This window comes from Eptatretus burgeri, chromosome 5 (genome assembly GCF_056783735.1).
Source record: "Eptatretus burgeri isolate ZD-2024b chromosome 5, Ebu_testis_v1, whole genome shotgun sequence".
In the NCBI taxonomy this organism is placed as follows: Eukaryota; Metazoa; Chordata; class Myxini; order Myxiniformes; family Myxinidae; genus Eptatretus; species Eptatretus burgeri.
In genome coordinates, this window is record NC_140965.1 from 32,134,220 (window position 1) to 32,162,119 (window position 27,900).

The following is a 27,900-nucleotide window of genomic DNA, read 5'->3' on the forward strand; positions in this document are numbered from 1 at the left end:
TGCAGGATGATGGAGAATACCTCTTCTCTGTGGATTTGTTCACCAGACTTTTGGTTGCCTTTCCTCTGCTGAAGAATCCAAGTTCTTAAAAATCATTGTTCTCTCCCGTGATGAGGCTGTAGTGCAAGGCTAACTGCCTAGCCAACACAGGCTTGTCAGTTGCCTTTATATGTTCTCCTGCCTTGTACAAGACTGGCTTCAGCTCAGACAGCCCAGTGTTTACTGTGGTACAAAAGACTGGCTTCACCTGTACATTCTGTTATTATCCCTCTTGCAGTTTCACCAGAGGGACTGCAAGATTCAGTTAATCTGGTTTGTTTCTTTCCCAGGTTCAGGCTGCTTGCTTTCTTTGTTCCTTTGTTTCACTTTGCCTCCCATTCCCCAACCCTTTTCAAGCAACATGCCTTGCTATTCCCTGCATACTTTCAAATCACACATCCACTGATACCATCTGTCTCTGCTCCTTTTTATTACCCTCACCAGAGGAGACGGTATTGTATTTGGGTCCATTTGTTTGTTTGTCTGTTTGTCTGTCTGTCTGTCTGTTTGTCCGCACAGAACTTTAGTGTTTTTCTCCGCAACTGCTTGTCAGATTGAGAGAAAATTTTCACCGTAGGAGCGACTACTCATGTAGAATGTTTTATTGATAATTATGACATCATCGGTCATGTGGTGTGGCAACCATGTTGTAAAAATGGGAAATTTTTGGACATCTATCTCAGACTGCACAAAGACAAAAAATTGAACCTTGGCACATGGCAAATACTCCTCATGATGAATAAGGGTGATTTTTATGGCATCATAGGCGCCTTCGTTGTGGCGTCACAATTGCATATGTAGAATGCTACATCTGATCAGCATGAAGATTTTTGAGGGTCATCTCGGGATAAAAATGGTCCATAGAAAAAAAATTGATGATGCCATCAGTCACATGATTTGGCAGCTCCATTGTTTTTTTTTTTGTTGTTTTTTTAAACCTTCAAAAATCTTGTTCTCTGAAGTGGCTGAACAGATCGAGATGAAACTACACATATGACCGCCTAACCATGAGGAACAAAAGGTTCACACATATAACGTCACAGGTTACATGGTTTGACAGTCATATTGGATTTACCCTAAAACCTATAAAAATCTTCTCCAGAATGGCTGGACAAATTGAGGGGAAACTTCACACAAATGTTCCCTGAGCCATGGGTGTACAACTTGTGAAGGAATAATTTATGGGTCACATGGTTTGGCAGCCATATTGGATTGAAGAAAAAATAATAATGTTTTCTCTGGAACCGCTTAATTAATCAACGTGAAACTTCACTATTATGATCTAGTCGTGATGGGAAATGTGTTTTAAATTTCAACTTGATTGGATACATGGTCTGGCAGCCAGAATTGTTTAATTTTTTTGATCTGGCTTCTTTTTTAAATTTATTTAATTTTTTTGAATAAGGCTTACTTGACTGTGCCTGGATGGGTTTGAGGGTAGAGGACAAGCAGCTGAAATGCAAATCCTATCCAGGAGCCTCCTGGGGACTTCATATTTGCTTTTTACTTGTTTGGGTTCCTTCTTGGTCTTCCATTACATGTTTGTACCATATCCTGATGCTGTGTGGATCATGCTTCCTCGCTGACGGACCTCTGGTAGCTTGTACATGTTAGTGCGTTTGAGCCGAGGGAGTAACTGCTGAAATCTATCTATCTGGGTTCTTCCCGACATCTTTGTTCCTTTCACATTTCCTTCTGTTTATATTTTTTCACAATTCTCTTTATTCATTCTAATTCTTGCTTTTTCTTCTCTTTTACCTTTTACTCTCCATTCCTCTCTTTCTTTAAATATCTCTCCAAGGAGAAGTGAATTCTTGCAGAAAATTTTCTGTAAGGCTCACTTGGCTGCTCTTGGATGGGTTTGATGGTAGTGGAGTAGCGGCTGAAACCCGTATCCTCTCCAGGTTCCTTCTGATGACTCCATCTTTGCTCTTTACTTCGGGTTCCTTCTTGGTCTTCCATTTCATTATGTATCCATATGTATGTATGTATGTATGTATGTATGTGTATATATATATATATATATATATATATATATATATATATATATATATATATATATATATATATGCAAAAAGAGAGAGGAGGGAGGGGGAACGGGGAGGGGTGTGGGAGAGAGGAGGGAGGGAGAGCGAGCAGGGGTGGGGGAAGGGAAGGCAGCGTGAAGTGAGAGGAAAAGAAGGTGGATATGCAGTGGAGCGTTAATTACAATTCATACTATCTCATCAAAATGATTCTGCATTGAATAGCAGTGAAGATGGAAACAAAATAATGTCTAAAATCCATTTTCTACAGGTCATACTATAAATGCAGCCTGGAGAAAACCGTCCGCAGACGGACGCCGCCTGCAGACGGAGAGAGACAGATATGTGTGGGAAGGTGCTGCACTGTATTCGGAGGGGGCGGAGTGAGGATGGGAAGAAGAGAGGAGAGAGGCAGAGGCAGAGGCAGAGAGGAGAGTTGGCAGAGAGAAAATGCTATGCTTTATGAACAACATGTGCACACACACACACACACACACACACACACACACACACACACACACACACACACACACACACACACACACACACACACACACACACACACACACACACACACACACACACACATATTCTCTCTCTCTCTCTCTCTCTCTCTCTCTCTCTCTCTCTCTCTCTCTCTCTCTCTCTCTCTCTCTCCTCTCTCACATTAGTGTAATATATATATATATATATATATATATCTCCATGCAACCGCTCCGGAAATGACCATATCACGTGCGCTGTCAACAAGATCGACGCCCCAAACCAGGGTTACAGGTCTAACGTCCCGATACCTCATCAAAGGGAATGAAGCTGACCAATTGTTATGTGCTCGCAAGGTGTGCCAGGTCAGATGTATAATCGAGTGACTAATTCTGACTCACTCTGTTACTTTACTAAATGTTAATTGGTTTTTTCCAATTATGCACTTAAAGGGTGCCGATCAAGAAAACTCAAGCACTTGTACAGCAAGAATGGAGGCCAGGCAGAAGTAACAGTTCATGGGTTGTTATTAAAATAAAACCGCAGCAAATCATAATAAACACAAAACAATGTTCCCCCAAATTACCCATAACATGGTCCCAAGCAACGCAGATTTCTTAACAGTTCTTATCTTATCTTCGTGAGTTCACTAACTCGACAAGAACACAGTGCAGGGAATAGAAATATCAAACAATACTGAGAGGTCGATTTCAAACCCGGAGGAAAAACTGTGCAGGAGTTCGGATGCAAACCTCCGTAAAAACTACTCGAGCTCCGTAATTGTGGCTTCCTCAAATTCCTCTTTACTCTGGGGATTAAATATTCAGTTCCGGCACACAGCGACTCTTCCTCCCCCCTGCCATTCCTCCAAATGGCTATTTCTCTCTCTCTTTAAAAGCATCTGCATCCAAACTGTGCCTCTCTGCATCAGCTGTGTCACCAACTGTGCCCCGCCCTGTAAGCTGCGTCGCCAACTGTGATTCTCCCGTGTCACTCCCATTCTTTTTCCAAGCAGCCGTGAACTGAACCGCATTAAAGTAAATACCATTCTGGCCCCATGCTCCAGATATGCTGCTTCTGCTCTCCCAACAATGGATGGAAATCCTCAATGCCACACATAAAATCAGAGCCATTTCCCGAGACATATCGCGTGCCTTCGATACGGTCTGGCACCCTGCCCTACTCATCAAACTCTCTTCCTATGGTATGCAAGCGCATCTCCACTCAAGGCTTGCAGACTTCTTCTCCTGTCATAGCCAACATGTGGCCCTTGATGGAGTTCTCTCATCCCTTTTTCCTCTCCAGGTTGGAGTTCCTCAAGGCTGTGTTCTGCGCCATGTTATTTTGCTGGTTTTCATCAATGATCACTACAACACTGGAAAATCCTCTCTATGTCTTTGCTGATGACTCCACCCTCTTCTGTACCATCTGTCATTCCTCAGATTGGCAAGCAGCAGCCTCTTCACTCTCTTCAGATTTGGATAAAATCACAAGCTGATCCAACACATGGAACATGTATTTCAACCTTGACAAATCTCAGACTCTCACTCAGACTCTCCGAAAGGACTGTCTGTAACCCCCCCCCCCCCCACTCCCACGTCTATATTCTCAGCAATCCTTTTGAAGAAGTCCTTTCATTCAAGCTTCTGGGTCTCATTATCTGCCATGAACTTTCCTGGGAAAGCAAGATTTCCAAGCTGGCCTCCAAAGCCAGTCACTGACTGGGCATCCTCCGTCGTGCAAAGTCCTTCCTTAGCCCACCTGAGCTCCTGACCACATACAAAGCTTTCATCTGCAGCCTGATAGAGTACTGCTCACTCCTCTTGGCTGGTGCTCCTGCCTCTCACCTTTCTCGGCTTCACGCTGTGGAAACCAAGGCATTTAGGATCATTTGTATCTCCTGTGATGAGGCTGAATCTTTGGGTCTCTCACTCTCTCCCCACAGGCAGGTCAGTAGTCTTTCTGTTTTCTACTGTGTCCTCTCCGGCCTCGACCCTTCACCCCCCACCCCGGCTCTGTCTGAGATATGTCCAACCCATATTTCCACAGGGTGCTCAAGGTCCCTCAAAAACCCACTTCTGGTAAAACTAGCAAAATCAAGAATCCATGCTTTCTTTCCTGAAATTCCCTGTTGTGTAAGGACCTGAAAGTCCCTGCGTGTCCATTTTCTTTACCATGTGTACCCTGCCCCATCCCTCTCCCTTTCACAGATCTGCTCATGTCTCTGTTCCCCACTGTTTTTTCCTTCCCTCTCCTGCCCCTCTTGTCTCCTGCTTCCCTTTTGCGTGTGTGTGTGTGTGTGTGTGTGTGTGTGTGTGTGTGTGTGTGTGTGTGTGTGTGTGTGTGTGTGTGTGTGTGTGTGTGTGTGTGTGTGTGTGTTGGCTCTTATTCGAGCCTCCACAGTGTTTTCCAAAAAAAAGAAGGAAAAAAGTTTATTGTGGGATTCAGTATCGAAAGCCTCCGTAAAATTCAAATTTACAATGTCCACAGATTTTCCCTTGTCCATTCATAGTCAATTCATTGAGACAAAGTAATAATTGTGATACCACAGATTTCTTCTTCATAAAGCCATGCTGTTCATTTGCCATCATTTTGTTAAACTCCAAGTATTCCAGCATTGTATTCTTAATTCCTGATTCCATAACTTTACATGTAACACACGTAAGACCGATAGGCCGATAATTAGACACATACGATGGAGAATCTGTTTTGTAAATTGGAATAACATTTGCTTTCTCCAAATAACGGGTATACATTTTTGAGGTGTGGAAACTCAATTTGAATATTAATGCCGGGGGATAAGCTCGTTCAAAAGCCAACTTTTTCAATAATAATGATGGAATACCATCTGGCCCACATGAAGTTTTATCAGGCAGTTTAGATAAATATTCAAAAACCTTTTCTGGTGGAAAACTGCATTCCGTTAAATTAGTTAGGGAAATAACTCTGCAAAATGGGAGGCATTTTACCATCATCATCTACAAGGACCATACTAAAATATTAATTTTTTATTTATTTTATTTACTCAAATAATTTTTTACTGCACCACACACAATTAATTTTCAATTAATAATTTATCCTCATTTTTGAGAATTTACAACTTAGAAGTCATCATCATTTTGTTTTCACAAACGCCCAACAATTCTGCTCATTGTTAGCTTCAAGTCCTTTGTTTTCAATTGTCCTGTTGTATTCTCTTATTTTTCTCTGAGTAATTTTGGTCAACACATGATAAGGATCTTTATTGACTATTTCCAGAATGCTTATATTTTTTGTGCAACCTTCATTGTCTTCTCTGCAAATTTATAATGCTGTGTGGATATTTTTAACGTTCTTTTTAAAGTTCGGCACAAAATTATCTATTTACGTATGTATCATATGAACAAAAGTGGTGTGCATTTCCTCAATATTTCTACTGTCCGCAAATCGATTAGGCCAACTACACTACTCTAAGCATTCCTTCATAGCATGATAATAACTTATTCAATAATTTCTAATTGAAAGCTTTCTTACCTGTTTAACAAAAACCATATCTAACATGCACTCAATTTTGAAATGATCACTACCAAAAAAGGATGGCAATATCCGATAATTATTCGTTCGTCCATTTTCAGATTCTAAGACCAAATCAAGTAAATTATTCCCATGAGTTGAACTTTTAATTTCTGGTTTAAACCATTGAGGATAGAAAAGTTTAAGAAATCAAAATCATGTCCCTTCCTGACGACTTTATTTAAGTCCCAATTAAGATTTGGAAAATTGAAATCTTCCATAATTAAGTACGGGTAGTTCGTTATATTTAATGAATCAAAATAATCTTCCTGTAATTCCCAAAAATTACATTCATGATAAATTGGTGGTCGATAAACTAAGATAACTATCAAGAACTTGTTTCCTTTGAAGAGTTTAATGGCCATTGCTTGAAATGCTTCGTTTGAAATCAACTTGCCAAATTCTTGAGATGATAGATCATTAGGAACTAAAAACATAATACCTCCCCCCTGTCTATTTGCTCGGTCATTTCTATACACAACATACTAGTTGTCTGGGTTCAATTCACAATTCAAGATCTACTCATTAAGCCATTTCTCAGTTATGGCAAAAATTGTATTTTTCCGATTAGCAATCTCAAATCTCAACTCGAATAGCTTATTAACTAAACTTTGTGACTTGAACAGTCGTACTGTTACCAGTTCCGATGTGTTTAATGAGAATTCTGCCCAGCCAGCTAGGCTGCATGCCCTGGCTAGGAGGAAGAGCTAGTATTGTGAAAAGAAGAGCCGATGTTGGGCTGGTTAAACTGCCCAGCCCTGTCCGCCTGTCCAACCCAGTGACTTGCTTTAAGTGCTTGCTTATCAATAATCACCAGATCTCGAACAACAAATCGCCGGGTGGTTTCACCTGTATTTCGATCCTTACACCGTTGCTTGAGTTCCTGATCCAGATCGAGTTCCCAGGGGAGCAAATCGCGTCGAGAGAAGACATGAGCAGAGAGGCTATCAATTGCAAGCCATTTACATCGGAATGCATCGATGAACTGGTCGCACACCTCATGGGTACCACACTCTATCTTGACGATCCTGGGCCGCATAGATCCATTGCTATTGTACCACGAGATGCCATGTTGATTGGCCGCTAGCCCATCCAAGACCAAGCCACCCTCAGAACACACCGCATGAGCAATTGCCAGCTCAAAATTACCAGCATTATCCTCAGGCTCGGGAAGACCTACTAAAATCGCTGCGTAGCTTACTCCTCAATCAATTTCTGCTCCGATATGGCCTGGTAGACCATTTTTCTTGTCTCCACCTTTGACTACAACTCGTTCATGGTACAGTTATGGCCATTGCTAGTCAACAACAGGATTTACCCAGACTCAATTGGAATAGTAATGTGCTGGCCATATTAATGAGAACACTGGACAGTCGATTGAGCTCACGTCAGCCGTTAGGGCCAACAGTTGCTCACACAGAGGAGGAAAGCCCCCGATCACTGCCTCTGTCAGCATTTGGATTTGTCTCTGCAGTCCCTCAAGCACTGCCTTGTTTTGCAGCACCACTGCTTTGAGGTCGGAGTATGAAAGATTGGCCTTGCAACAGCTTGGGCAGTCGAAGACCACACCAGGATTTTCAAACAACTTCATACCTGCCAAATGTGCAAGCTCCTCATTGGGATTGGGAAACTTGGCCACCACACACATCAAACAATACCATCCTTCACAACCTTCACATTGCACTGCATTGTCCGCTCCCCAGCTGTCTTCCACAATGCTCCTTGCACAGTGCAGAGTCAACCGCTTTCAGGCCCATAGTGAACACCGACTTGTTGCCCGAAGTGTATGCTTCATCTCTATCCAATGCATGTACGCTGGGCACAAAGCCCAAATGCTTATTACCCTTTTAGTCTTCTTGCTGGCCGGCAGCATCATTTTTTGGGAGGCATAACAAAGAGCTCGTTTCTGAAAACCCTTGTAAGGTTTGGTGGCAAAATCAAATAAAAGAGTAAAAAAAGCCCAGTTGTCCACGTGCGCCAATCACAAGTCCACATGCAGTGACTTCCGCCTTCCGCCAACATGAAGCTCCTCAACATTCCCGTTCACCATTCTCAAAACCCTCCATCTGAGGTGGTTAGCTCACAGTTATCAGTATCTCTGGCTCAGGTTGGCTGGTACAGAGTGATGACTAACTATTCGCACGAACACCTTGGAGGGAGGGGGGTTGCGAATCCCCCAAAGCCGGTGACTCACCATTTGCATGCGTACCTTGGACAGCGGTAAGAGCAACAGCTCTGATGTTTCCATGTTGAAAGAGAATGAGAGAATGTACAAATTCCTTTTGACGACAGAACACAGGGTCCATGGAAAGGATGAAGGTTGCTTCCAACATCCGTCGATGTGAAACATTCTGATCTTGGCTCAATATGTTGAACATATCTGCGTTGTACTGGTCTGCACAGACAGGGTTGGTAACTAAGTGCTGTGCAATGGCAGAAGAACAAAAATTGCTGATGGTCCTCGAACCTTCATTCATGCTCGCACTGGTTGGGTCCCAACTCTCAAGTTATTTTCTCGAATCGCTCGATGGACATGCTACTTCATTCGATCAGCCAACCATTGGAGATGAACCTCCACATCCAAAAGGTTCACCGTAAGCTTGATGGCTCCCTGAAGACTACAATTTACAAGAAACCAACCCACACCAGTAGATTACTGGATTTTAACTCCTGCAACGCAATCTCTCACAAAGGCAGTGCAGCACCGACCTTAGCAGCTCAGGCGTAGACGGTGTCATCTCCTAAAGCCGATGTAATTAAAGATATCAGATTAGTTGGAGGAGGCCTGCTCAAAAATGGTACAGCAAAGGGATACTCCCCACCTTGAAAGAACTAAAATGGACAGAACGGAAGGAGCCAGACATGCTTTGGCACTGTGTACTGCCATATTACCAAAGGATTGGCAGGATAGTACGCAGCACATGGATTGATGTAGCCTACATGACTCGAGGCACCATCTGTAATGTCATTTCAAAACTAAATGACACGATATCATCTTGTGATAAATCTGGAGTTATTTACCATTCGTCATGCAGAGACTGTGAATAATTCTACATTGGTGAAACTGGAAGAAACTTAAAACAAAGACTGGATGAACAAAATCGAGCAATAAGGCTTGGAAAGGTGACAGTCAGCTAGAGCATGTCATTGCCTGCAATCTGGCCACAAATTTGACTTTGATGGGACCCGTGTCCGAGACACGACATCCAACAAACAACATAGGTTGATACTGCAAGCATGGTACATGAAGAGTCGTGAGGGTGGTCTAAAAGTGGAGATGGTGGACATACCCACACAATACATACCTTTGATGCAAATGGCAAAAACTGGATGGTGCAAACAGCTGGATAAGGTGAGCAACAAACAACAACACTCGATCTCAAACACGACATCCACATGTGTGCAACACCCAATGATAACCCCAACAGTCACACAACCCACACCTCATCACGTCCAACCTGGACACAAAACCAGCCATGTTCATTCCCTGGAAACACAAAAAGAACAAGCGCACACACATGCTCACCCACACACATACAACATCAGATAATGTGCAAGTAAAAACAAAAAAAAGAGCAGAGCAGCCCATCGATGATGTGATTTGATGTTTATTTTGTTTGAGGTTTGCAAAATAAAATAAAAAAGCACTCCTATTTGACCTCGAACACCAGCACATGACCGGAAATGAGCGATCGTATCTGAATAAATACCACCGGACACGTGCCGAGGCTCAGGGTCTATTGGCCTGAGGAAGCCTGCTGCGAAGCGAGTAAAACGTCACCTGACACCAGGTGTGCTCTTGATTATTGCTCAAATTATTGGAGTACATCTTGTTTACTTTTGGTTGGAAGCGCTGCCTTCTTCTTTAAAAAAAAATAATTATATGTGCCTCGTATGGTTACGGTGGTCACAACAGCTAATTGGCCCTGATGCCCCGAGCTGCATTGAGGGTTTAATCGACCCTTTATTTGGTAGATAGCCCTTTATAGCTCAATTTGGTAGATCTGAGGTTGATCGAGCGACACGCCGGAATCCTCCTTCACACCTCACCACCCAAAATGGTGACGAGAGCGGTTTGTTGTGATCATTCGGGGAGAAGTTTAAATTTGGACACCAACCATCCCACCAAATGTATCCTTTGTATCACTTGTAAAACTGAATGGTTTTATCATGCTGACTCAAAATAACTCAGATGAGATCCAGTGAATTAATTGTGCATTTCATAAACTGGGAAGGGAGAACCAGTAGAACACGAGAACATTTTATACACAATTATATTTCTAACTGGGACACTCGGTAGAGTGCTTACCTCCGCCACGCAATGCCTCATCCAGGAGAACATATTGGGCCCAAGAATTTTTTGAAATATACTGTATATTGTTTTGGCCCAATCTCTCAATAGTGAAGATTCACTTGACAAATGAAAAAATTCTCGTATCCTGATCTGGATTTGGACCTTCACCAAAATCAAATCATTTTATCCTCGTCACACACCCAACCTGTCCATCAAGTTTCGTGTCCGAATCCGTCCACAACATTTTGAGATATCATGCCATATATTGTTTTCGCCCTATTTCTCAATGGTGAGGAATCACTTTAAAAATATCGGATCCAGATTCGGATCTTCAGCAAAATCAAATCAACTCGTCCTTGTCACACACCCAACCTGTCCACTTAAGTTTCATCTGAATCCATCCACAACTTTTTGAGATTTCATTTTTGGCCCTATCTCTCAATGGTAAAAAATCACTTCGAGATTCTTAAGCCGCTGTCACACATTGACGATTTAGCCAGTGTATGCCGATTTATGAAAAAATTGTCTAAAACGCTGGCACACGTCGAATACGTTATGGGTACGTTTTGTATACGTTAAGAGCACGCTGAAAAACTGCCATACGTCGTAGTACGTTGGCTTTAAACATTGTACTTTTGGGTTGTCCTCAAATTTTTGCATGCTTGAAATTTTACGACGTATGCCAGCGTATGACTCACACGTTCCGCTACGCTGGCCATAAGTTGTAGGCACGTTATGCGATCGTTGACACACGTCGACACACGTTACTTGTAAGTTACTCATAAGTCGAAACACGTTGAGGTAATGTTTAGCGTACCCGAAACTTATTTATAACCTACAGTATGAGTAACGTTTTGTAAGCACGCCACATGAACGTTGTTCACACTTCGCAACACGTTACTTGAAAGTTCCTCATGCGTCGAAACACTTCAAAGTAATGTTTAGGGTACCCGTGACTTATTTATAACCTATGAGTAACGTGCTTGGAAATTGTTTGTAAAGCATGTCCTATGCACAAATATGTATGTAGACGTACGTGACGTCTTCAGGACGACCACAGAACTTACTGAACGCGTTTCTAACTTACAGATACCGTATAATGGTGTATTGGCAGCGATTAGGGAAATTGGTATATAAAAAGGGGCTTTGCAGGAGGAACCCTTCTTTTTTTTTAGACTTTGCGGTGAGTACATGTCCATGTCATTCCGAGAGATGGAGGATATGGCAAGGCTGAGACGACAATACCTACCTGTCCTCCAACATCAACATGACCTCATCGAGTTGACACTGCACCAGTTGCGTGCCAATAGAGCCGGGAGAAGAAGACGTGAACGGAGGAGAAGGAACTGGGTCACACCATGGATCGGGAGGCGACGCCATTACGCCATATATGACCAGCTCATGGTGGAACTCCGGAACGAGGACCATGCATCCTTCACCAACTTCCTGCGCATGCCCCCAGCGATGTTCAACGAGCTGCTAGCCAGAGTGGGTCCAAGGATAACCAAGCAGTACACCTTCTACAGGGATCCGCTTGAGCCTGGCATGAGGCTGGCACTGAGCTTACTGCTGTTGGTGCCGTGACTGCAGTGCTGTGGAAGCGATTTAATTCGTTCAATGAAAACGATTTCAATTGCTGAGCACCAGCATCCAAAAACAATAGGCGAGTGACAGGCATTTATTAAAAGTGAAGTTGCAGCCTATGAATAGAAAACCTCACGTAATCGTAGACGATACGCTGCCACACTATGCATATGCTAGACTATCGTTGGGCATAGGTTGTGGACGCCTAAAACACGCTAATCAATCGTTGGTATAACTTATCTATAAGTTATCGAAGTGTTCTGGTTCATTACTAGTACATTATACATTTGTCCAAGTCGTTTTGAATAGTTAAAAAACTGAAACAAAAAAATAGTTCATCGTGGGAATGAGAAAAAAAAAATTAGCCGAAAAGAACATCGAACAATGATAAAAGTAGTCTCCCATTCATGGACGCAGCGAGGATCCATCATCACCCACACCCTCCCCATCACGCTCACCTCCTACTACTGACATGGACCTACTACGACTACCAATAGTACTACTACTACTACTACTACTACTACTACTACTACTGACACGCTCACCTAATACTACTACTACTGATACTACTGACATTGACATCTACTCAACTTGGAGTCTGGAACACTGACGGGTTCCTCTTGTGAAGCCCATTTGTATATACCAATTCCCCTAAACGCTGCCAAATCGCCATTATACGGTAGCTGTAAGTTAGAAACACGTTCAGTAAGTTCTGTGGTCGTCCGGAAGACGTCAATCAAATTCGTCTACATACGACAATGTGCATTTGAGATACGTTACTCATAGGTTCAAAGCACGTAACTCATCGGTTAAAAATTAAGTTTCGGGTATGCTAAACATTACCTCAATACAACGTGTTTCGACTTATGAGTAACTTTCAAGCAACGTGTGTCCGACGTGTGACAACGATCGCGGAGCGTGCCGAGAACTTATGCCAGCGTATGCGGAACTTGTGAGCCATACGTCGAGTACGTTGTAAAATTTTCAGCATGCTTGAAATTTCACGACGTACTAAACGTACCACGGAATATGACAGCGTACTTCATCGTTTTTCAGCGTGCTCCTAACGTATACACAACTTACCCATACCGGATTCGACGTGTGCCAGCGTTTTAGACACATTTTTCATAGGTCGGCATACGCTGGCTAAATCGTCAAGGTGTGACTGCGATGTTGACACTTCCAATTCTCAGGCGGTTATGATTTAAATCGGCATGCGGCCGGTTTTTAACAGGCTACGCCATGAGTTCGTCGGCGATACGTGCAGCGCGCTATGCCTAAGTTACACTATCGTTCGGCATAGGTTGTGAACGCCGAGAACAGGCTAAGTATTCGTTAGTATAAGTTATCTATAAGACAACGAAACGTTCTGTGCCCGTTACTAATATGTTATGCATACGACCAACACGTTATGAATATGACCAAAACTTAAAAAAAAAAACTCAAAACTTCAGCGTACGCCAACGTTTTACATACATTTTTATATGTTGCCATTGCTGGCTAAACCGTCAAGGTGTGACAGCACCTTTAGATCCGGATCTTCACCAAAAGCGAATCAGTTCGTCCTTGTCACATACCCAACATGTCCACCAAATTTCATCCAAATTAATCCACAACTTTTTGAGATGTCCTGCACACAAACAAACAAACAAACAGATAGACGGGTGAAAACATAACCTCCTTCCACCTTCGGTGACGGAGGTAATTAAACATGTGCCCCAGATATTGTACAAGCAGGAGGTCCTGAAATAAATACATTTTAATGGGCCTACTGGCACACCACATTAGGAAGACCAGACAGGACTGAAAATGCCCACTTTGGTGCCGTAAAAGTTCCATCTGGAGTCAATTGTGCTGTGTCACGTGATTGGGTTTTCGTGGACCTGGACCAATGGGAGATGTGAGACGTCTCAGACATCGACTTTCCCACGAGCCCCGGATCAATGGGACGCGTGAGGCATCTCAGACATCGACTTTCCCATGAACCCCGGACCAATGAGAGGCGAGACGTCTCAGACGGCGATCCTTCCCACGACACCCCAGCCCGCAGGAGAAATACAATATAAGAAACGCCAGGGCCTTGGAAACAGTGTCAGGGTTGGGCGATCGGGTTCGAGATGCCGGAGATCGACTCGTCTGGTTTGGTCGGCTTGGCAGCGATCGGGTTCGAGGTGCCGGAGATCGACTCGTCTGGTCTGGTCGGCTTGGCAGCGATCGGGTTCGAGGTGCCGGAGATCAACTCATCTGGTCTGGTCGACTTGGCAGTGCTCGGGTCATCTCGTCTCGTCCACCTGGAGTCCGACGCTTTTCCTCCGTCCCTGGTGCTTGGATTGGCATCGTGTTGCGGGTTCGAATTCCGTCGAGCCGGATCGTCGAAGACCACATGAGGTGGACAGGTGCAAGTGCAGGCTCTGGTCTCCAGCTCCCTTTCCTCGAGCTGGAAGACTTTAATAAAGACCACTGGGGTCCATTTCTGTGTGTGGGCCCGTCTTTAACTAGCAACTGTTAAGTTCTTTTTGCTTGTACATTGACTGCATTTCTTATAGTCAGATAACTCTGCCCTTACGTGCTCTCCTCATTTCCCTATTGTTTTATAAATATCCCCATTTGTGAAATGTATCAGCTTGTTCGTGTCCTTTCCTCCATTGGCTTAGCGTGCTGCGTGTTGGAAAATTAGCCAGGCTGTTGTGCCGCCGTAAGGGGACCTTTGGACTGACGGATCTCGGTGACCATCCACTCGGGTCACATACGGTTCGAGTACGCTAGCGGCTCGTTCTGTACGGGTGCCGTCGAGGGTGTGGAGACTCAGTAAATCGTCACGTAGATATCTAGGTATTTTGAAAATTGGCAAATAACCCTGTACCACGTGGTAGAAATATTGACGCTTCACGGTCCGATAAGGGACCCGTATTCTTCGGAGTTTTCCGAAGAAGTACTATCTAAATTCCGGGTGATCGGCGGAGTCGACTCTTCAGCTCCATCTAGAGGTCGTGCTCGCAGCCGACGCCCGGCCCGCAACAATATGTTCTCTGGTACATAGAAAATAAACTGCAATATTCATCATTAATTGGAGATGCTGAAATGCATGAAGGTTATTAAAAATTAATTCCTTGCTCAGATATGTAGCTGCAGCATCTCAAATTAATTGCATACTTGTATTGCTCTCCATTATGTTTTTTTTTGTGTGTGTTTTTTTGATCAATGAACAATTCCATTCTCCCCTCTAACACGATTCTGTTTTATAGGATGAGGTGGCTTTGCCTCCAGCGCTGCCTTTAGATCAACGGATCATCAAGCATGAAAAGGACAATTGTTTTGAACGTGTTGAGGACAGGACAGGCGTTAATGTTCCCAGGACCACATCAGCATCGGAGAGTAACCCAATGCTAAACAAAGCTGCGCCATGTCAACTGCTATCAACAGATCACCAGACTCAAAATGATAAGCAATTTTATGATTCATCATCCATCAACAGTAAAAACCATCTTCCTTCGGCGGTGACACCGGATGTCCCGACAGAGTCATGTGTTCCGCATGAGACTGTAGGTGGTGAAGAGTCCAATAAAATTTCTCCAGCTTACATTTTCTTGGCGCTTGAGCATTCATATTTCGTCCAGACACCAGAAATGCGCTCAGCTGTGGCTCATTACTGGTTGCATCGCTTTTCGCAACGATCTGCCTTCCAATGCAACTTCTGCGAGGATGTATTTGATAATGAAGCTGCCTTCAAGGACCATGAGGTTAGCCATCATGAGGCTCTGGTACAGTGTGACCGCTGCCACCTGCCCTTTATGAGTCAGTATTTGCTTAATGTGCATCCGTGTGAAGCAGAAAACTTGCAGGTAACACCCACTGGAGACAAATGCTCAACACCAAGACCTTCTCCTGTATCAGTTTCACAGGTTGAGCCAATTCAAACCGAAATGCAAATACAACCAGCTGAAGAAATGGTTAAGCAGGAGGAGGAAACTTTTCCGATCCCAGAACCCGAGTCTCTAATGCTTACAATCGATGGTGTTACTTCACAGCAACTACCAACAAACACAGTGGTTCCTGAAACACCGAAAAGCCAGAATAGGATACAGCGGGTTCTTTCATCGCAAGATGAGCACTACGTGCGTATGAATGCAGGACAAATGCTATACTGCTGCACAGTATGCCATCGATCTTATGTGCAGCTGACAAGTCTCAAGAGGCATGCGAATGTACATTCCTGGCGAAAAAAGTACCCATGCCACTACTGCAACCGTGTGTTTGCACTTGCAGAGTACCGCACAAAGCATGAAGTGTGGCATACGGATGAGCGGCGATACCAGTGCATTTTTTGTGCAGAAGCATTTCTTACGTATCACTTCTTGCGCACACATCAACGTACTGCACATGGAATAACACCTGCCAAAGGCTCACCATCGGGACCTGTCGTTCGTCTTTATCGCCTTCTGCCCCGGCAAATAAACCGGCGTTTCTATCGCCTTTCACCTCACGAGAATCCGGTCATACCTTCCTTGCTTACGGACACTACCGGCGAGCCACCTATATTAATTGACCCTCATTTAAGCCTTGATAAACATCACAATGGTGAGGGAGCTTCCTGCCTTCCAAATGGAGCAATGGAGTGGAGCAATGCTATGGAGGTCACGACCAGTTTTGATGACAACATAGAAATGTCAGATATCAGGGATCGGCCACCATCAAAGCGTGTTCGGAAACAAAAACTTTTACCAAATGGTGAAAAGGATGATGACTATTATGGCGAAAGTGACGATGACGCTCATGATTATCATATCGATGCCAATGGTAGAAGTTATTATGGCAAGCCAACGTATCCGTTTTCATTGCATGATGGTGGTGATGTTGACAGTGATCCCGAATGGCGTGATGGCAATTGGAGGCCATACAATTCCTACAAATCAAAGCGTCGTGGATTCAAGGCAGCTAGGGGTCGGGGCCAATGTGGCAGTTGGCAAAGAAATGTGAATGATACACAATTTTCCCAACTCCACTCCACAGCTGTTTCCTCCCCTACTACAGATGTCTTATTGTCAGCATTTACAGATGCAGCAACTGCAAGCTTATCGGCAATTCCAGGCAACACGCTCCATACTTCAGAAAGCAACATATCAGGTCTTCCTCCCAATCCTTTTTTGGAATTCCAGTCCACAGGTGGCATAATTAACCAAGACCTAAGAATACCCGACGGACTTGAAGGTGGAAATGTTGGCGAGGCTGCTGCTCGGGTTTCAGCTGTGCTCAACAATGCTCAAGGCAGTGATGTGCTAACGAATGCCGAACATGAAAACCTTTATCCCATCGCTTTGGAAGCAGAGAGAATGGCCAAAGATTTTGCAATCGCGGAAAAGTTGCTTCAAATGGGAAAAGTACAAGCAGATGGTGGTTCAAGCCACGGTTCATCTCAAACAAAAGATACAAACATGCTTCTGGACCTTTCGTTTTCAAAAGGGTCCAAGTTTATTTCCAATTTTGGGAAAGAAATTACTGGTCCAATGGTCACCTGTGTTAATTCTTTAATACCAGAACCAAACCAGCATTGCTCATCTGCATTTCAAGGTCATGTAAATAAGCAAGGTCTTGATTTAAGCACTGGTGTTTTCAAAGAGCCTTGCTCTCACAATGGTGCAGCAGACTTGCTATTTGCTGATGCAAATTCTGAACTTGCTCAGTTGAAAGATTTGCCTACTTTGAACAATTCCAGTTTTCATTTGAATGACTCTCCTGGATTGTACCATTGCCCTCACTGTGACGTGGTCTTCCCATTGCACAACCACTGGCTTCAACACCAGTTTGTTTGCCACAAGGAAAGGCTTGATGAAGTGGAAGCTTTGGTTGGTCGTGAACTTAGTTTGAGCGGAAAACTCCAATATTCTGCTCTGGATGAGATGAACTGCGATGACAAATGTATGCAAAACGAGGCACCTGGTGAAGTGAAAGGGCTCACTTCTGTGAAAGACAATGTTTTTGCAGGTAGTGGAGGTGGAGACAAATCTGGCAAAGAAAGAAATGATGGGAATTTATTCACCTGTAATCACTGTCCTCTTATACTGTCTACCGAGGCATTACGCTCGGATCATCACCTCTGGCATCACAGCCAGTTAAATGATAGACAGCAGAAACTAAAACTTAAAGGCAGCCCCAATTGCGATTTGGTTTCAAAACCTGAAGCAGTGCAGACATCCGAACAACAGCGTCCAGATGACACATTTGCTGAAATTGAAACTAATGCTTCACAGAAGCAAGCTAATGGGACTCCAGACTCATCACCGTCGTCTCCACTGCCCCAAGCTGATCTGCCCTTCACCTGTTCGCTGTGTAAGCATCACTTTGCACATGCCGAAGAGCTTGCATGCCACTACGGTTGGCACTGGGTAGATGGGTATGCTGATAAGTTAAGTGGCTTCAAGTGCTTCTTCTGCCCACGTGTTCTCAAAACAAATGCAGCACGGATGCAGCACCAGCGCTGCCATCGATCCGATGCCACGGAACCTTCCTCATCTCTAACTGTTACATTACCACAGGCCTCTTAATATCACCATCAGCCTTTATTTTTCTGTTCATCTCTCAATTGCTTCTTCTTTTTTTTTCTCATCCTATTGCTCCGGAGCACATTTGTTGTTCATGGTTGTCTTATAACTGTCGTTTGTTCTGTGTGTAAGCAATTTCCATTGCATCATTCTCCCCAAATCTTCTGTTAACTATCATCAGTTCTTCCTTATTGGCATCCCATATATTTCTGATAAGTTTCTTTGGTTAATAAAATAATGTTTTGGAATGTCCACCAAGCCCATGCAGCATGTATGTTGACTCACCTTGAGTCACCTGCAAATGTGTTAAGGAGGACTCGATGCTTTGAAACATTCATTATTTTGCACATCCTGTGGTTTGTGTTATATCTGCTGTTTTATTTTTTTTTGTTTAATAACCAAAGTGACCTTTTTGTGTTTTTTTTTCCCCTCCACCTGTGTTGATATAATATTTGTTTTCGATCGAATAATAATTATTTTTTAGACATAGTTCATCAATAATTTTGGTGTTGTGATATATTGTTATTATCAGACTTTTATGAATTGAGTTGCACGGGTATTGTTTTTAAGGAGACAGACATTATTCATAAATAACTGACTGTTGCATCAACTCTCATTTTTCACGTTTTAAATTTGTACATTTGCGACACACCGCACAATGAACTGTTCTAGTTTGCTTGCGAAATGTACATTGCTCTAAGCTCAACAGCCTTTTATTTTTATTGTTCAATTTACAAAACTCTCCGTTTTATCCCAAATGTGTATTTATCTAATTGGCAATTTTTAAAAAAGTTATCAAACCCCTTATATTCTGAGCGTCATTCATTTTGTAGAAAATGATCATCTATATAAATGAGGTGGACTCAAAATTTAATGATAGTTTTAATTGTCATTTGAACAAAAAAAATTTTTGTAGTTGCTCATCCCAGCACAAACATAGCAGTCTGCATCGGTGGCACGAGAGAATGAAAACATTATTACAAAATGGTTCGACTTACCCGCCGTAAATAATCGCAAGGTGCTGACGATGGCACCTTGTTGCGATCCTTTACGGCGGATAACTAACCAATTTATTATGTTTTCATTGAACAAATTTTTTTCCCACTACAAAATTGATTACAAGAGGCTGGACTCTTGTTGATTGTGGAAATATTTAAACCTTGCTTTATGAACTTTTCACATATTTCCGATCCCCATTTTTCACTACCGTGGCAATGAAACCACAGTTACTGTGAGCTTTTATTATCGTGGAGGATTTTGCAATGCAAATAGAAAGCACTGTCTAAATATAATTCCTACTTAATAATAACTTGCTTTTATGTTTTGTTTATTTGAGAGAAATACTGGGCAGACATTTTGAGTGCACCTTGTATATATATATATGTATATTATTTGTTGAGCTAAACATAGTTTAGATAAATTTTGGTTTATTCATGCAACTGTTGTACATTTGATAGGATTTGTAAATGTTGTGGTGTCTGTCTTGTTTGTCTTGCCTTTTAGTAGAGTTCAATTTTGCTATAACAAAGCCCAACGTCACTTGTTTTATTATTTTCAAGAGTGTAGTTGGTTCATATTACCATTCCTGTGAAGATGAAATAACAAGTTGGAAGTATTTTTTTCTTTTTTTTAATCAGTGCTGTACACGTACGTGCTTGTGCTTATCACATCGTTGTGGCATTTTTGTAGGCAGATAGTTCACTGACGATTTCTCGACAAGGTGATCCAGGAAAGCGCATTCAGTATCTTTGTTGCACTTAGTAATGCTATCCCTTTAAAATAATTTTCATACAGCTGTCCTGGAAGAACAGAATTTATTGACAGACAAAATGGGGGCAAAGGCAAAACAGTGGGACAATAACAAAGAGTTGCACCGCAGCACAAGGAGAGGAAATTGTGGAAGAAGGGTGACAACTGGGTCTCAGTGGGTATAGTAAAGATCGCCAGTGGAAATAGGAGAGACCATGAGGTGGCAGTGGGCAGCGGATATGAACTTCTGTACGAAAGAGCTCAAAACAACAAACTCAGGAAGACCGTTCCACAAAGGATAAAAAGGGGGTGGAAGTGGAAAAGGATGGAGGTAAGCATTGAGTTTAGACTTGGTGTGAGGTAGCAAGAAAAGGGACTCTGGAAGGCCACATGTAAATCTGGATGGACAGGGGCTTGGTGCAGAGGTGAAAGGGTGAGAGGAGCAAGACAGGGATGGAGCTGGTAAAAAAATCTGCAAGGTCAACCAACCTGCTTTCATTGAGCAAGAAGCAGACTCTGAGATTCAGCTTCCTGATGTAAGATTCCAATGGTACTTGTTTCATATGCAGCCTGTGGATGCTGGATGCATAATTTTTCTGGAAGCATGGCTGTGCCACTGATGCAGTGCCCCTGTTACCAGTAACCTGGTACTCATTTTTCCGACCTCAGAAGGATGACAGGCTGAATCAACCCTCTTGGTGTTATTTCAACAGGCCGACAAGGACTTGAACTCAAGACCCTAAGATCTTAAACCAGCCACCTTAACCGTTAAGCCAACAACCAGGCTTCCAATGACACAGGGATTTAGATTCCAGAGTCTGATTGGGAAGTAGCTGAGGGGGCAATATGGGAAGCAGAAGCACCAATCAACAGTGGAGAGCCATATTTCCATGACATTCTGAAAGGGAGGCTCTGCACATCTTTACAAGTTGAACACGGCAGAGGAACAACTTGGTCTTGCGGGTAATTCTGAGGTGGTCCCCAGATTTGGAAGCTAGCTTGTAGATTATGATCTTTCCAAGATTGGCTATAACCGATTGTGAGTCTGAGGAACTCTTCAGACAATAGCTCTCCCAGAGACTGACCACATAATTAGTCCTTATGGAGGGACAAAGTGAGAATATCCTGGGTCTTTCTTTGCTTAAAAGACATCTTCTATGTCGATGACCAGTTTATTATTTTCTGCAAACTGGAATAGAAGGATACTGTCTGGTGGAGGGGAGCCGAACTATCCAGTACATATTTGAGTCATCTGGAAAGCACTGTAATGAATTTTCCAGCAACGAAGACATGTCATTGATTTATATCAAGAACAGGATTTGTCGCAGAACACTACTTTTAGGCACAACAACCTCCAAAGATACAGCATGGGATATCCCATCCAAAGCAACCTGCTGCTTGCCAGTGTGCAGGAAATCTGATAGGAAGTCAAGGAGGGATCTCTGGATACCATTATCTGACAGATTGGAAATCAGGGTGGGATGCCAGACAGTGAAATGCATGGAAGGTGTCTAGTGAAATAGCCCTGATCACTTGTTTTATATTAAGGGAATCCATCCATTGCTGACATGGTATTGCAGAATGTCCAGACCAAGGTCCAGAAAGTAAGAGAAGAGATTAATCTTGAGATCTGCAATTATCGATTCCATCACTTTGCTCATGATAAGAAGAAGATTGACTGGTTAAAGTCAAGAAGGTCAGTTTTGGCATTATTATTATTAATTGGTGGAGCATTGGCGATTTTTCCATGATGCGCAGGCAAGCAACCCACAGAAAATTACCTGGAAAAGAGCAGAGAAGCAGGAAGATATGAAGCAGATGAAAAGTTTTTGAGGAAGAGGACACTGATGTCGTCAGGACCAGTAGCAGTTGACTTCCTTGAGAAATGTGGTCCTCCCCACCATTCGGCCCCTGTTGTCATTTTCCTCCTCGCTGATGGAGCTTATTTATGCTTCCAGTGCTGTGTAAAAATAAAATAAAATTTAGCTCCAGGCGAGTGATAATGGCTGGAAAGTAAAACAAACAAGGGAACGGAGTGAAAGAGGACAGTGCACGAGAATATGTCATCTCTGCTACATACCTTCACAGAAATGCAATCAATATCAGCCATCTATAAAATTCTCTACCTAGATTAATGGTTGTCCATTTTTTGGCTACATACCTTCTACTCCCTGCTCCCTTCACCCCATTCCTGTTATCAATTTTAACTTTATTAAACTCCGACCCTTTGTTTCTCATCTTTACTCCAACTTCCTCTCAAAAACGAGCTAGAGCGCTAGAGTGATGATTACCCTAATTTTCCGAATATACTATGCACGTCCCCAAATTTGTTGTGAAATATATTGAATTTTTTTGTCACCATGTATAATATGCACCTAAACTTTTGCAATATTGCAGTTAAACAAACTAACTCTTTGATGACAATAATATTAGTGTCCGTTGAATTGCGAGTTCGCCTTAGTGCTTGCTACGTTCTCAAATCGCAGCCGAAATAAATGTTCTCAAAAAACCCATTGTAACATTTCCTCACTGTGTGTACGTAAAGAAGGTCGATTTGAAAATACACCTAACCCAGTGTTTCTCAAGGTGGGGCGTGGCAATATTTTGGTGGGGCATGAGCATTCAGAATAAATAAATTAATATATGATCACTTTCAGAGCTTTGCACTTTCAAATTTTCAAAAGTTTGAAGCTGCGACTGATGCCTCATAACGTCATAACAAGATGAGTCTGTGAAAACTCTTTTCAAGATCAAAGGAACCATGATGTGGCTGTCTGAGGAGAGCGAAAAGAAATACCCAAACTCGACTACTTTGGCAAGGGAAGTATTGATAAATTTTCTATCATCTTATTTAGTCGAATGTGCATTTAGTTTTGTTACCGATTTGCTGCAAGCTAAGAGAAATCGACTGGAAATCACGAAACGTGATTTAAGGCTGAAACTGACAAAATTGGTTCCTCGAATCAAACAAATCTGCAGCCAGCGTCAAGGGCAGGGCTTCCATTGAAGTGAGTAGCAATTGAATATAATTTGCAATAAAATTTTAATAAAGCCTTTTGAATACATATGTAGTATATACTGTAGTGTCTCTAATCATGGTGGGGCGTACGATTTTTTTGAAAATCAAAGTGGAGTGTGGGACAAAAAAAGGTTGAGAAACACTGACCTAACCTCTCATGAGAGAACTCCTCTTAAATGTGGATTCTTTGTAAGTATGCATTATCGTTCACAGCATGTCAGAAATGATGTTCTGGACTGGCTGCAAAATGAAAAAAAATATTACTATGTATAATACGCACCCCAAATTCTGGATAAAATTTCAGTGAAAAAAAAAATGCATATTATATTCGGAAAATTATGGTAGTAATATTCTGGTTTGTGGTTCCACATTTGCAGGTCCTCCATTATTTTTGAAAGAGCTAGTCTGTAACAAATGATGCGTTTTCCTTTGTTCTATTTTTAGCCAGCCTCAAGCCATGTTGCTGAACTTTTTTGATGCATGTGAAATTATGAACTTGAAAATGGTTGTAATAAGCACCCGAGCTGATTTGAACTTGGTTTGATAAAATTCTTACTGATCGGGGTGATGCAACATGCTGCAAGAAGTTGCATTCTTGTTGACATTCGGGTCCAGTGCTCGCAACTCGGCAGAGTTCAGAGAAGCTGTACTCACTGTGCAACACTCCGATTGGGTTGACACGCATTCGAAGTGAAACCTTTAGTGGCACGCATCTATTTGAAGTGCAGTACGTTGATTGATAAATAAATAAATTATTCACTTTCCAACGGTGTATAATTGTACATGGATGTTTCCTAATAAGCCAGCGTTCCCGTCTTAATGGTAGCGCTCTTTTCTTAATGGTGTCTGGGTTTGTAAAGTGTAAATATATTAGAAAAGCTGTTTGTTCTTTTTATTTTTATTTGAAATATTTTTTTTTGCAAAGCACGATTTTAACATTATGAATGGAATTAAACATGGTTTGTTTGTGCCTGTCTCGTAATATACAATGGCAATCATGGCAGTGAAGCCCTCAATGTAGAGAATAAAGGAATGCAATCAACTGTTTGTTGTTGTTACGCCCCTTAATTTCCACTGTGGGACTGCCATCGTGAGCTTACGAAACCACCACTGGACTTGAACAGTGAACTTCTCGGCTACACACATCATCTTGTGTGTTCACAATGCACAGACGTAGAATATGGGTTTTGTAAGTTAATGGGTTTATTGGGAAATAAGTGATCGTGTTGGCAAGAAAATTTTGCATCTTCTGATAAAACTAAAGTATTTATTTCGCATTTCTTGTCATTTATTCTTGCTCGCAAGAAAATCCTTCCAAAACACTTCGGGACAATGAAAGTAGACAAACAATATGCTGTTTAAAAATAAGGTTTAAAGTCAACATCGGTATGTTTTTGTTCTTGTTCACCTGATATCAACGATGAAAGAAACTCATCTTGATACGAGTCATTTGCTTTCATAGGATGTGTCTTAGGATGTCAAAATCAGATGGGAACCTTTTCAAACGAATGTTTTTATCAACTGAAAGTGAAACCAAGATGTTTTCTCAAAACTGATGATTAATGGATCTGATTATCATATTTTTCCCTTCACATCCTTAAATGAAGAAAAATGAATCCACCATTAACCAAGTGAATGATTATAGTTTGCTCACATGTATAAGTAGCATCATGTGTGTGCTTGACAGCCAATTTCTGAGAGGCGTGGAAGCCTCCACAAAAATGGGAAAGTTTCAATTACTGCCTGATGGTGCATCAATGTAAATAAAAGGACTGTGTCCATCTGCATGTTTGTGTCAATTTTCGTTTCCTATCTCCTCTTTCTCTCTTCACTTCATGCATTGTCACCAAGATTCAGTTACATATTTAACAATCACACTATCATTTGAGAAATGTCCATTTGTGTGTTCCTTTGGGTTCTATACACAACTGAACCGCTGGACGGAATGACTTCAAAACTGGTGGTTGTATTCGGGGTGCAGACGGGAGGGTGTTCGGTCATTTAAAAAAAAAAAATCAAATTCATGGGGGGGGGGGAGGACCCCAAGCTTCTCTATGTAAACATGTCTAGCATAGCTCCGCTCCCTGTGGGAGTCAGTATTACAAGTTCTGGGAAAATATTACAAGTTCATATGAAAATAAACGAATTCTGGGAGAATCGACCTGTCCGTAATTCAGGGGAAATTACGGACTGGTTCTTCACTCGTGTCTTACAATTCTGCTCATGAAATCTAAACTTAATTCCAACTCTTCCTTTTTATTCCATACGGACCAGTTGAAAGTCTACTTTTCTTGAAGCATTCGCTGTGCTGGATTATTATTATTTCGTATGCAGCCTGTGGTTGCTGGGAGCACGGCTGTGCCACTGATGCAGTTCTCCGTTTCCAGCAAGCTCATACTCATTTTGCCGATCTCGGAAGGATGACAGGCTGAGTCGACCCACCTGGTGTTATTTAACGGAAGACAGGGGCTCAAACGCAAGACTCTAAGCTCTTAAGCCAACCACCTTAACCGTTAAGCCAACACCTGCGTTACCATGCTGGATGATATCACAGCATTCCAGTGGGCTGTGCTTTCGGCACCTTTCTGTCAGTGGATTGTCCTCTGGCCACCCCATCCTATAAAATTCCGTACCATCCCATCACCTGGGCTTGATGGGTTTGTGAGCAGCATCATGTGCCAGGATTTGATACCAGCTCGGTGAGTAGCGCTTCCATTGCTGGATTGGTGGTGTTCTGTGATCATCCCATCATATCAAATCCCAACCCATCCATCACCCGTCCTTGACGTGTTTATCGGTTAATTTTGAAATCCAAGGATGTGAAGCGAAAATCCAATAATGATCAGATCTAGTAGATTCAAAAAATTTTTTTTATATAACTTGCCTTTTCTTTCACTTTAAGATAAAAGATGCAGACAATTATTTGATCATGAAGTCTGTATATTGTTTTTCTTGCTATACTATTTAAATTTTTAATGTTTTTTTTTTCACAGAGGTCTTGGCTCATGAAAGAGCACATTGTTTGAACTGATGTCATTATCCATGTGGCTTGTAAAATGCTCTTCTTTTCACAGCTCCTCCTCCTCCTCCTCCTCCTCCTCCTCCTCCTCCTCCTCCTCCCATCTTTGATACCGATATGTTTTGCTGACAAATCTGAGAATTGCAATGTGAACATCATTGCTTTTGCTGTCCGGCTGGTGCTAGATCTATTTTTATTTAAACTAAACTCTACTTGTCCTGCTCTGATAAATTTGCCATTTTGTTATGATGTCATTTGCCCATGATAAACAAATGTATACACTTGTATTGACACAGCTGTTCTTGTTAACTTTGAAAGTTGACATGCTTTGGGATTGAAAATAAATGCCCGACTTTGAAATTCCAACACGAGATGAAGCTTTCAATTTTTTGTTTCTTTTATTATTATTATTATTATTATTATTATTATTATTATTATTATTTAAACTTTTTTTTCTCTTCTTGCAATAAACATTTGTAATCTTTTGACTGACTTCTTGTCTTCTGATTTTTGGTACCAATTTTAATGAGGGAATTTTATTGATATTTATAGGATCAATTTTCTTTGTATGACAACACTTGCTACGGTACTCAGCTGGAAAGGCGCCGTCACACCTTGACAATTTAGCCAGGGTATGCCGACATGAAAAATTTGTCTAAAACGCTGGCACACGTCGAATACGTAATGGGTAAGTTTTGTATACTGTTACGGCTGTGGAAATTTGCAATACACCACAAAGGTCCTCAGGTCAGTTAAGCCGGTAACTTTTTGTTCAGTTCGTTCCCCACCGTTGTTCAGAGGGAATTATTCGTGTGTTCCCCGGGCTGCGACTCTGAGATAACTGTTTTTCTTTATCTATCGTTATTTTGGATCAACCACACAACAATCACCTTAACCACAACACCAACCATGCCACCATTACAACAAACGCCAACCACACCACCATTACAACAACCACCAACCACGCCACCGCAACAACCACCGCGTTCTACCTCGGCACACGGTTACCAGAGGCCTGATCTTCAACGAGGGAAAGCAGGTGGCCCCCGCCCCCGAACGAATGGCGTCACCGCGGTGGATTTCACCCTGCAAGGGAAAAAGAAGAATACCGCGGCGGTGCGAGCGTCGCCGATTAGGCGGGAAAACCCTTCCTTCTGGAAGTTTCCCGCATGTTCTGGAAGGAAGGGCGGGAGTTGAGAAGGGGCGGGGCTTGGTGGAAAATAGGCGGAACGCGAGCGCAAGGGCGGGGCTTAGTGAAGAAAAGGGGCGGAGCGCGAGCAAGTTGAGTTTGGAAAAAAAAGAAATGCGAGCGCGAGAGTTCCTGCTGAGGAGAAACGCGAGCGCGACGACAAGGTCTGAGGCGTGCGACGAGCGGATGTGAAGGCTCGCTCGCTGGACCTCGCTTGCCGGACCGTGCTGGCTGGGTCGCTCTGGATCGAGGGCACTTTGAGGGGGTCGGTGGTTGTGGCGGAGTCGCTCCAGATCATGTGCGGAGCCGAATCGTGGAGGACACGAGCTCGGGGAGCTCACCACACGGTCACGCTCTTCCTTTTATTTCTTTGGGCTTTTGTATGTGTGTTTGTGGTGCCAGTCTCCAT

General features: G+C 42.6%; 1 protein-coding gene across 5 annotated transcripts in view; it reads left to right on the top strand.

Annotated features, from left to right (window-relative positions):
- The window catches only part of ZBTB38 (zinc finger and BTB domain containing 38), a 101,607-nt gene extending 76,537 nt beyond the window's left edge, over positions 1-25,070 (top strand). For all 5 annotated transcript variants that reach the window (XM_085881301.1, XM_085881299.1, XM_085881300.1 and 2 more), the window contains one exon: positions 15,222-25,070. In XM_085881301.1, the coding sequence (XP_085737427.1) occupies positions 15,222-18,518 (3,297 nt within the window). In that variant the 3' untranslated portion in view covers positions 18,519-25,070. The remainder of the gene's footprint in view (positions 1-15,221) is intronic.
- Positions 25,071-27,900: the final 2,830 nt, after the last annotated feature.